The 12,708-nt window shown below is 43.0% G+C and overlaps 1 protein-coding gene across 1 annotated transcript in view; it reads right to left on the reverse strand.

The window, feature by feature from the left end:
• LOC126428215 (aminopeptidase Ey-like) overlaps window positions 1-12,708 on the reverse strand; it is a 265,785-nt gene that overhangs the window by 128,204 nt on the left and 124,873 nt on the right. Inside the window, exon 9 of the mRNA XM_050090131.1 lies at window positions 8,687-8,842. Coding sequence (XP_049946088.1) covers window positions 8,687-8,842 — 156 coding nt within the window. The remainder of the gene's footprint in view (window positions 1-8,686; window positions 8,843-12,708) is intronic.

A 12,708-nucleotide genomic window follows, 5' to 3' on the forward strand; every position in this document is an offset into this window, starting at 1 on the left:
CACTCATACTCACGCAAACACAACTCGCACACACATGAGCACAGTCTCTTGTTGCTGGGACCAGACTGTGAGCAGCAGTGCACGGTGGAAGAGGCAATTGAGTGATGGGGGGTACTGAGGAGACTGGGGCAGGGAATTGGGAGGGATAGCAGGGTAGGGGTGGGTGACGGTAAAGTGCTGCTTGTGGGAGTCTGCAGGGATGAGTCGGAGAGAGGGTATGGCAGAAAGGTGCAGTCAGGAGGTTTATGGAGGACGCATGGGGAGGGGGGGGGGGGGGGGGGGAGGTAGCAGAAAAGGAGAGAAGTAAAAAGACTTCGGGTGCGTTGGTGGAATAGGAGGCTGTGTAGTGCTGGAATGGGAACAGAAAAGGGGCCAGATGAGTAAGGACAATGACTAACCAAATATGGGGTACAGCTACAGGCACCTGCGTGGCACCATCCTATGTCAAACTATTCAAGGGCTAACAAGAGGAATCCTTCCTGAACACCCAGAATCCCAAATCCTTCTCCTGTTTTGGGTTCTTTGACGACATCTACGTGATCTAGATCGAGGGTGAGGACTCCCTATCCACATTCCTCCAGAATCTCAACATCATCTCCCCCATTGGCTTAACCTGGTCCTACTCTGTCCATCAAGCCACCTTCCTCGATATTGACCTACAACTCAAAGATGGTTACATGAGTACCTCTATCCATATCAAACCTACCGACCACCAGCAATACTTCCACTTTGATAGCAGCCATTCATTCCATACCACGAAGCTCCTTTCATAGATACTACCCACCTGTGGCTGTCACATCTGTAGTGATTAGTGACCCCTCTCAAAATATACAGAGGGTCTAACTGAGGCCTTTAAAGATTGTAATTACCCTTTCAAACTTGTACAAAAATAGGTATCCCTTGCCTTATCTTTCCAGTCACCCAACACCTCCCAAAGTCCCACTGTCTGGACATAGAGGAGCACTGCCCTCATGGCTCAATACCACCCGGGACTGGAGCAACTGAATTGGGTTCTTGACCAGAGTTTCTACTATCTCTCGTTGTTCCCTGAAATAAGAAATGTCCTACCCACTATCCTTTCCACACCTCCCACACTGGTAATCCGCTGCCCACCGAACCTACACAGTATTCTCATCCATCCCTAAACAAACCCTGCTCCCAGTTCCTTGCCTCATGGCTCATATCCCCGTAAGAGAGCTAGATGCAAGCCCCGTCCCAAACATCCTCCTACCACCACCTACTCCAGTCCAGTCACAAGAGTCACCTATCCCATCAAATGAAGGGCTACCCATGAATCCAGTCATGTGATCTACAAGCTAAGCTGCAACCACTGTGGTGCATTCCATGTGTGCATGACAACCAAAAAGTTGTCTGTCTTCATGAATGGCCACCGACAATGTGCAGCCAAGAAACAGCTTGATCACCCCGTTGCTAAGCATGCCATCCAATATGACATTCTTCATTTCAGTGACAGCTTCACAGCTTGTGCCATCCGAATCCTTCCCACCAATACTGGCTTTTCTGAATTGCACAGGTGGGAACTCTCACTGCAATATGTACTACGTACATGAACCCTCCTGGCTTCAAACTTCGTTAGTCATTGTCCTTACCCATCTAGCCCCTTCCTTGTTCCCGTTACAGCAATACACAGCCATCTATTCCACCAATGTGCCCATAGGCTTTTTACATCTCTATCCTTTTTGACTACCCCCCACTACCCCCTCTCCCCCTCCCCCCCCCCCCCCCCCACACACACACACAACCTCCATCAACCTCCCAATGGCACCTACCTGCCCCATCCTCTCTCTACATCATCCCTTTAGCCCTGTAAGCTCCCAAAAACAGCACTTTACTGTTACACACCCCTACCCTGCTATACCTCTCTCGGCCCGCCCCAGCCTCCTTAGTGCTTCCATCACCACGCTGCCTCTCCCATCATGTGCTGCTGCCCGCAGTCTGCCCCAGTAGCCAGATGTTGTGGTCAAGTGTGTATGCCTATGTTGCCTTTTACTGACAAAGGTCTTGATGGCTGATAGCTCACTTTCTGACAGTACTTTTATTATGCCTGTCTGTGCCTCAGCATCTCTGCTATATGGTGAGTAGCAACTGTCCCTTTTGTAATATTGTTACATTCATCCTGGATTTTCCATTGTTTGATGCATGCTAATGTGTGTGTGTGCTTTTTTTTACACAAACTGAGGCATAAATTTTATCTGTGCACTGAGAAAGGTACTTACAAAAGTCTCATATATTAATTATGCATCAGAACAATTTTGGAATTCAAAAACCTCAATGATGAAGAGCAATAGATTTCTAAACTCCAACGTTATTCTGATGTACAATTGGTGTATGACAGTTTTGTATTTCCACAATCTATGGACAAAATGTACACAGTAGGTTGCATAAAGAAAACACACTGTCATCACCATATAGAGGGGACATTGCATTGCAGACAGGCACAACAAAAAGACTGCTGCACATTTGAGATTTTGGCAAAAATGCTTTCATCTCAAGCAGGAAACACCTTTCCTAGTCCCTGTCCTTCACCCACCTATCCCCTTCCCTGTCTCAACTCTAGCACTACACAGCCTTCTATTCCAATGACGCACCCCTCATCTACTTCTCTTCTCATGCACCCTCCTGCCCCCCCTCCTCCCACCACATTTCCTCAAACCTTCCAACTGCACCTAGCAGTTCTGCCCTGTTCCCAACACATCTCTACATGCTCCCACAACCAGCACTACACCTCCCCCTATCCCTAGCTCCCATCCCTCCCTCCTTGTCCCCATCCCAGCTTCCTCCTTACTTCAGGGACACCCCTCCCATTAGTTGCAGTTGCTACATGCAGCTCTGCCTTAGTGGCCAGAGACAATGGTTCCGTGTGTGTGTGTGTGTGTGTGTGTGTGTGTGTGTGTGTGTGTGTGTGTGTGCGTGTGTGTGTTTTGATAGTCAAAGTCAATGACAGAGACCAATCACAATAAAGTAAATATTCACCTAAGCCGCATGTCACAAATTTCTTTAAATATCTAACAGTGGCTAGCAATTAACCAATAAGTATGTTCAAAATCATAGTTTCTGCCTTGGAAGATGGTCGCTGAAGTTTTAACAAAATAGATACTGCCAGAGTCATGGTCAGTGGACTCCACATAGATATGGTGGCTGATGCACAGGTGAGCAATTTTCATCCAAAGCACTGTGTGAGTTCATTAGTTTGTTCAGAAGGGGAGGCAGACATCGTTTGCCCACTTTTGGCCAGTAGGCAACATGCTGCAATGACACAATCAAGGTGCACAGACTACAATTTTTCTCAAACAATTTTACAAAAACTATTCAGTAAAAAAGTTTTATTTTTGCATTACTTATAGCTTTATATGTCAGCTTCAAGATGATGTGTCCATCATTTCATTAATAGTCATTGTTATCATGATTTTTACATTTAAGTAAGACACTGCGCAAAATTCAAAAAAGTTTGGAATGAAATAGGGACAGCTATGATTTTGTGTTTGGTGCTTATTACATAACATGTTGTTGCATTTGGAATTTTAGCTACTGTATTGAATTTTTCTTTACACTTGGGTGGACATCTCTATCTGTCATCAGTCTTGAGAAAATTGATCTGATGCACCACACCCATTTGAGATCGCACATGCCAGCGATGAAGCCAGAATGAAATATCCAAATGGTTTGACATATCAAACTGAGATTTTGATAAATGATAGTGTGCAAAGAGGAGAGTATTTTTCCATATGGTTATTATACAAAGCTTTGTTATCTACTACTATATTCCACTAACTACAGACTTCTTTGATGAAAGAATGTAATTTTATGGGCCATCAATACCTGGTGAAATGAGAAATGCTGTGGTTTTTGGAATGCCACACGTGAAGCCATTATGCATTTATTTTTGTACCAGGGATGTGCTTTTTCCTAAGTTATTGAAATTACTTTTCCTGATTTCCTTACTTAATAAACTTAATAAACCACTGCTTCAGAATTCTCTCACAGTTGTGGTTGCACAACATGTTAGTGAGGTGACACTGTGTAAACTCCGCTGTGTTTTGGTGAAAGAAGCAAATTTTAAAATGGCAACAAGAGAAATGTTTAGGCTTTATTCAAAATTTGCCACTTGTGATGCTTCTCTGAAAGTTTCAAATGGTTGACAAACCAGCTGAAAATAAATCACTGCATTTGTTACACTTTCAGTGGAATTATTTATAGATACTAACCAAAGCAAAGGTTATAGTAGATCTTTTTGAATGGTCCCCATGCAAATACAAGTGTGGAGGGAGATCCACTTAATATATACAAAAAACTTGAACACAGGCTTCATTTTCATCACTTTTTATTTCCTCAACAGCAGCTGCCTGTAACCCCCACCACTACCACTCCCCACATGCGTGCCCTGCCGATAGCGCGTCTAATGGCCACATTATTCTGCACACACTTTACCGTGCACTGACCACTGCCAGACAGTGCCCCTGCCCATAAAACAGCCCAGCAAAAGTAGCAATTTCTGTGCCACTGCTTCCATATACCAATGACCTGGGATGCTGATTGGCCTCCAGGAAGTTTCTACAGTTTATCACACTGCTGCTCAAAAACACACAGATGGTGATCACTCACACTGTTCCAGACCTTTCCGCAGCGACAGAAACGCAGCCCCTCCGTGAAGTCAGCACCGAGCAGCTGCATTTTATCCACCATACCCAGCCTTCGAGGTCAACCACCTGGGCAATGCTAATGTGTCCAGACTTTGGCAGCCACGGCCTCCGAAACCTCACCGTAAATATGTCAATACTGCTATTGCCGTGACAGATGCAATCCGAGGACCACAGCCCGACAGTCTGGGCCCTTAACAGCCAGCATCCTGGCACTGCACTCCAGGTTTTGGTTCAGAGTCAAACTCTGAGCAATGGCATGACCTGCCACAAATGAAAAGATGTTGTCCTGGCGGGGCCTCATACTGCCACTGCCCAACACAAATAGTGGTGTGCTTGCTACACTGAGTCACGACATAATCTTCCTGGAGTGCATGTGCACCACAAGCTGTAAGCTGCCACACCCCCTGCCATCTACCTAGGTGATGATGCACCTCAGTGACTGTCCACGCTGAATGAATAAAGAACTGTTTATAGACATCATTTGTTTCTCTACAGGTGCACACAACATCATCACTCCTGTCTCCCGAGCCATCTACGAACCCACAATGTGCAGGTGGGAGAGCCATCAAATTCTGAGCACCAGAAGGACGACACTTTGACCCCTACACAGAGGTCAGTGCACCCCTGACCTGCTAGATTTTGGTACCTGATGAGTAACATCTTGTTGCATCACTCCATTTTGGTGTCAGGAGTGGGGCAGTTTGGAGACAGAGACAAAAACAATGATGCACTTCAATCTGATGACAGAAGATTGAAAGTGGAAATTCAACCGGGATAGCAACATACGAGGTGAAATCTAAAATTTTTGGGACTGGTGCTGCCATCTGGAAAGTAGGAGTAATAGATCTTTGCACTGCTAGATGGCGGGAGCTGCATATCTGATGAGTCAGTGTGCGGAGTGGCATTCAGCTTGCAGGACATGTTGTGTGTCCACAGTGATTTTCGCAATACTCTGTGTTTGGCGTGTGGCAATTTTACGATGGATCCAGGAACAGAACAGAGCGTATGTATCAAATTCTGTGCAGATCTCAGGAAAATGGCTATGGAGACCCTTGCAATGTTTCAACAAGTGTTTTGGGGACAGAACATGAGAGCAACAATCGTCCCAGTGGAAGAGCCCAGGCTCTCCAAGACCCAAGAAAGTGAGACAGTTGAAGAGCAAAATGAAGAGCATGATCATCATTTTCTTTGATACCAAGGGAATTGTGCACAAAGAATTCGTCCCACCCAACTAAACAGTGAATTCCGCATACTACTGTGATGTTTTGCAATGGCTCCGTGAAAACATGCGGTATAGACGGCCCGAACTTTGGGTCAAGGGAACTGGCTGCTGCATCACGACAACATGCTCTGTCACATGTCCTTGCTCACCTGGACTTTTTTGGCAAGAAACAACAGGGCGGTTGTAGCGCACCCACCGCACTCGCCAGATTTGGCACCTTGCGTCTTCGCGCTATTCCCAAAACTGAAACTCAAGTTGAAAGGCCATCAGTTTGACACTCTAGAGAAGATTCAAGAAGCATCACTGGCAGTGATAAACACCCTCAAAGAACAGGACTTCCAGAAAACGTTTTACCAGTGGTAGAAGCTCTGGGACCTGTGTGAACATGCAGATGGGAACTACGTCAAGGATGATGGTGACCATTAGTCCAAAGGTAAGGTTTTCAACAGACTGCAGCACCAGTCCCAAAAATTTTGGATAGCACCTCATATGTGAGTAACAGCGGAGACTTTTCATTTTCACTAGTGGACTGGCCCCTTCAACAGTCAGTCTTTCCTTCTTATCCCGTCCAGTAAGTCTCCCCCAACCCAGGGTTCCGGGTGACTTTTCCAAACTCTCCCCAGCCCTTCTGCCAGAAGAGCGAGCCACTGACTCCAATAGCAAATTTAAATACCTTTATACGTGTGTTCTCCTGTTGCTGCTTCATGAGTAGAATTTTTATCTATCCAGTTACATTATTCACTAAGGTGACAAAAGTCATGGTATACCTCCTAATATTGTGTCAGATAACCTTTCACCTGGCCTCGTGCTGTAGCTCAATGTGGCATGAACTCCACAAGTCGTTGGAAGTCCCCTGCAGAAATATTAAGCCATTCTGCTTCAATAACTGACCATAATTGCAAAGGCGTTGCCAGTGCAGGATTTTGTGCATGAACTGATCTCTCGATAACGTCCCATGTCAGGTGATCTGGGAGGCCAAATCATTTGCTTGAATTGTTCAGAATATTCTTCAAACCAATAATGAACAGTAGTGGCCCATTGACATGGTGCATTGTTGTCCATAAACATTCCATTGTTGTTTGGGAACATGAAACCCATAAATGGCTGCAAATGGTCTCCATGTAGCTGAACATAACCATTTTCAAGTCAATGATCGGTTCAATCGGACCAGAGGAACCAGTCCACTGCATGTAAATATGGCCCATACCATTATGGAGCCACCACCAGCTTGCACAGTGTCTAGAATGAAATTTTCACTCTACAGCGGAGTGTATGCCGATATGAAACTTCCTGGCTGATTAAAACGGTATTCCAGACCGAGACTCGAACTCAGGACCTTTGCCTTTCATGGGCAAGTGCTCTACCAACACAGTGTCTTGTTGACAACTTGGGTCCATGGCTTTGAAAGGTCTGCACCACACTCGAACCCTACCATCAGCTTTTACCGACTGAAATCGCGACTCATCTGATCTGGCCATGGTTTTAAATGATTAATGGAAAATCTCATATAAAGATGTGAAACAAATACTAACAAAGAGATAGAGGGGCTGGCCAGTACTTACCTCAGCTCAGTACAGCCGATAGATACACACAAAAAAAAAAAAAAAAACAGAACCAAAAATTTACGTTCCTAGCTTTTGGAACAAATGTTCCTTCATCAGGGAGGAGAGAGGGGAAAGAAAGGGAAGAAGGGAAAGTGGATTCAGTTACTCACAACCCAGGTTATGAAGCAACAGGGAAAGGAAAACAGGGAGGGTAGCAAGGATGGAGGCATGGTTGTCAGAGATATTCTACTGTAAGTACTGTGCCAGCTTCAAACCAAAGAGGATGTGAGTAACTGAATCCACTTTCCCTTCTTCTCTTTCTTTCCCCTCTCTCTTCCCTGATGAAGGAACATTTGTTCCGAAAGCTAGGAACGTAAATTTTCGGTTCTGTTTTTTTTTTTTTTTATCTATCGGATGTACTGAGCTGATGTAAGTACTGGCCAGCCCCTCTATCTCTTTGTTAGTACTGGCCACGGTTTTCACAGTTTTCCAGTCATCTAAAGTCCAACTGATATGGTTACAAGCCCAGGAGAGGTGCTGCAGGCAATGTCTTGCTGTTAGTAAATGCACTCATGTCAAACTTCGTCGCACTGTCCTAACGGATATGTTCGTCGTAAATCTCACATTGATTTCTGTGGCTATTTTGCACAGTGTTGCTTGTCTGTTAGCACTGACAACTCTACACAAATTCCACTGCTCTTGGTCGTTAAGTGAAGGGCATCGGCCATTGCATTGTCCTTGGTGATGTCTGATAATGGTATTCTTGGCACACTCTTGCCTGTGAATCTTGGAATACTGAATACTCTAATGATTTCTGAAACGAAATGTCCCATACGTATAGATCCAACTACCATTCCGCATTCAAAGTCTCTTAATTACCATCATGAGGCCATAATCAAGTTGGAAACCTTTTCACAAGAATCATCTAAATACAAGTGACAGCTCCGTCAATGCATTGAAATTTTATATCTTGTGTACGTGAAACTGCCACGATCTCTATGTGTACATATCACTATCACCTGACTTAACACCTCAGTGTATTTTCAATAATAAGAGATAGTTTAGAAAGCAGACAATTATTTTAGATACTATGCCAGTCATGGTGGTGAAGCATTATAAGATCATTTGCACAACCGTTCAAAGAAAAAAAGCAGCAAGCAGCCTAAATTCACACGTTTCTGTAAAAAAGATATTAGATTTTTTTCTGGAATCAGTCCACTGCCACTGACCCGATACATGTTTTGCTACGAAGAACTTACCAGTAGTTAACAGCACCCCAATTTTCCATGCCACCATATGAGAAGTCAGGAACAGCAGTGAAGTCCAGCTTTGGCAGAGGATATGGTGTTTGAAAGTAGTCTTCATAGAATTTTAATACTACTGGAGCTATAGTGAGTACATATTTTGCTCGGTCTCTGCAACATGAAGTACAAACTCATTTTATCATTCAGAAACCTATGATGAAAACTTAATACATAAAAATATAAAGTGCACTGAATCATCTATGAATTCTGATCATATTATCAACATAGAAATGAGGCCAATTTAATTTGAGAGTGAAAGGGAAACGAAAGTTTCAATTGATCAATGTCTGATAAAGGACAGATTGTGTCTGTATTGAGAGACGGTAAACTGCTCTCACAAACAACTTCATTCTTGAACAAATTTTGATATTGCATCGGAATTTGGATGGTAGGATGTGAGGTACTGGTGGCAATAAAGCTGTGAGGGTGGGTTGTGAGTCGTGCTCAGATAGCTCAATCAGGTAAGCACTTGCCTGAGAAAGGCAAAGCTCCCAGGTTGGAGTCCCGGACCAGCACATGGTTTTAATCTCCCACGAACTTTCAGTTTCATTCTTGTTTGGCAGATGTCACCACTAAGGTGTACTGACAATGAGATTTGTGTTGGTGTCCATGCAAAGAGCTGATTAAGCATCAATTAAACTATAGAGGAAAGCAAAATATTAACATGCAAAGCAAGCAACAGGTTTGATGACTGAAATGTGCAAACTACTTAACTGCCAACATAACGTGTATCAGTCTGATAATATATCCATATTGAAGAAGCACCACACACTCACACACAAGAACAATTCCAGATCATCACCATCCAATCTGGGCACACAGTGTATCATATAATCAAAATGTCTGAAATTAGCATGTGGGCAACAGTACTCTGCAGTCTGTGAACTACAGAAAGCTCTGACTTAAAGGAGAGTCACTGATATGCAAAATGCAGCTCTTGGAAGTGATACAGATGATACTGTTTATTCATTCATTTACACTTTGTGATTCGTAATTCCAATCATGAAGCAGAGTCTTAGTAATGTGAAATGATCTAAACTAGGAGGTGTGATCAAAAGGAAAGATGATTAATAGTTTTAATGTGCATCCAAACCACATGCCATTTCTAGTGAATCTTCAAATCACTGAGAGGTGAAATCTAGGTTAAAGATAGGCAGAAAAAATTCCATCATCCAACCAGTATTCAATCCCATGACCTTTTGGTTTCTAGGTATGTGCTTTACTAATAGACAACCAGACCCAATATCATAATGATGATGATGATGATGCACACACACACACACACACACACACACACACACACACAGCTCTTGGAAGTGATACAGATGATACTGTTTATTCATTCATTTACACTTTGTGATTCGTAATTCCAATCATGAAGCAGAGTCTTAGGAATGTGAAATGACCTACACTAGGAGGTGTGATCAAAAGGAAAGATGATTAATAGTTTTAATGTGCATCCAAACCACATGCCATTTCTAGTGAATCTTCAAATCACTGAGAGGTGAAATCTAGGTTAAAGATAGGCAGAAAAAATTCCATCATCCAACCGGTATTCAATCCCATGACCTTTTGGTTTCTAGGTACGTGCTTTACTAATAGACAACCAGACCAAATATCATAATGATGATGATGATGATGATGATGTTGATAATGACACACACACACACACACACACACACACACACACACACACACACACTCTCTCTCTCTCTCTCTCTCTCTCTCTCTCTCTCTCTCTCTCTCTCTCTCTACTCAGGCACTGAGGCACTGTTTTTATGTAACATTTCTTCTAAGCATTTCCATTTTTTGACACAGAACACTATTAGCTACATACATACTGGTAAATTCACAACTTGTTTAGTACACTGAGGTGACAATAGTCATAGGATATCTCCTAATATTGTGTCAGACTGTAGTGATTCGAGAATTTCTGTGTAAATTCTAGAACCATTCAGCCTTCTACCGTCTTGAATACATGATATTCTGGATATGAGTGTGGTCACATGTTTCTGTGCGCACATTTAAAATCAGTCACGGGAAGAAAGTAGATGTGGTGGTCGGACGGCACCGACAAATACCTGCCAGGAAATCCGTAGATGTTTTAGCGAGTGTGTAAGGAAGAACCATGGAGTTTATATGCAGCTCTGTGTTTATTGTGTCACTGACTATTGGTATTAAAACAAGAACAGTTGAAAAAGTACTCTTGTAGACTCTTGATTCAACCTTGTTAGAGGCAAGACTCATTTTATGATTCATGTTAAGAAAGGTCATGGTATCGAAGCCAACTTTCTTTTAACTGTAACTCAATTTGTTTCTAATGTCCAACTGTACAAGAGACTTGCAGGAAGTCACATATTCATGTGGTAAGTGACATTTTTATTGTGTATGGAGGTCAAATACATCGTTAGTTGACGAAAAGTAAAGTTTGTATGTCTACTTATTTCAGAGGTAGAGAGAGCCTAAAAATTCCTGTACCTAGCGTTATTTGACAGAGAAGAAGCCAAGAGAGTTTCCAGCACCCGGCTATTCAGTAAAGAGAGTAGCTGCAAATTCCAAGTAAGTCACTGCGTAAAGAAGTGTAAGGTGGTTTGGGGGAATAAGCTGATATAACCCAGATCCACACTCCCACTTTAAGTTGTCAGAATGTTAGAAGAGCTCCTTTTGCCCAGCATAGTGCAGCAACACGACATGGCACACACTCTCCATATTGTTGGAAGTCCCCTGAAAAATATTGAGCCAAGCTGTCCCTAACTGCATAAGTGTCACTGCTGCAGGATTTTGTGCATAAACCGACCTCTTGATTATATCGCATAAAGGTTTGATGGGATTCATGTCGAGTAATCTGAGTGGCCAAATCATTCACTCGAACTGTCCAGAATGTCCTCAACTAATCGCAAACAATTGTATCCCGGTGACATGGATGGCAAATTGTGAACCATAAAAATTCAATTGTTTAGGAACATGAAGTCCACGACTTGCTGCAAATGGTCTCCAGGTAGCCAAACATATCCCTCTCCAGTCACTTATATATTCAGTTGGACCTGAGGACAGTCCATTCCATATAAACACAGACCACACCATTATGAAGTCACAACCAGCTTACACAGTTCCTTGTTGACAACTCTGGTACATGGCTTCATCAGCCCCAGTCCATGGTTTTCCAGTCATCTAGAGTTCAACTGATATGGTCACAAGCCCAGGAGATGCACTACAGGCAATGTCATGCTGTTAACAAATTTACTTGTGTCAGACGTCTGCTGCCATAGCTACTTAATGCCAAATTTTGCCATACTGTATTAATGGACACGTTTGTTGTCCATGCCACACAGATTTCTGCAGTTATTTCATGCAGTGTTGCTTGTCTTTTAGCACTGACAACTCTGCAAACGCCACTGCTCTCACTTGTTACGTGACAATGGTCGACCACTGCATAGTCTGTCGTGAGAGGTAATGCCTGAAATTTAGTACTCTCAGTACACAATTGACACTGTGGACACAGAATATTAACTTACCTAATGATTTACATACTGGAATGTCTCATGCATCTAGCTCCAACTACATTCTGCATTCAAAGCCTGTTAATTGCCATAATCACGTTGGAAGCCTTTCCACATAAATCACCTGAGTACAAGTGATAGGTCTGTGTACCATCAGAGTCCTATTTGTACTTTAATTAAAATCTTGAGGAAGAACATCTGTTATGGTGATAAAAAATTATAAATTACTTTTGGGCAAGATGAGCACTCTGGTTGGGCATCAATCCTTCCCAAAAAAGAAATGTAAGACATGTTACATATTGCTTCCTTTACAGAAATTGACAGGTTCACACATTCAGGTGAAAATAATTATTGAATAGGACAAGGAAATAGTCATTCCTGGAAACCAGTGCCATGTTATACTGCTGTTGTATCGCTTTTGTATCATCCACTTAGGGTTCTGTAGAAGCGTAGGAATGTGCAAGGGCAATAGTGGCT

This window comes from Schistocerca serialis, chromosome 12 (assembly GCF_023864345.2).
Source record: "Schistocerca serialis cubense isolate TAMUIC-IGC-003099 chromosome 12, iqSchSeri2.2, whole genome shotgun sequence".
Lineage (NCBI taxonomy): Eukaryota > Metazoa > Arthropoda > Insecta > Orthoptera > Acrididae > Schistocerca > Schistocerca serialis.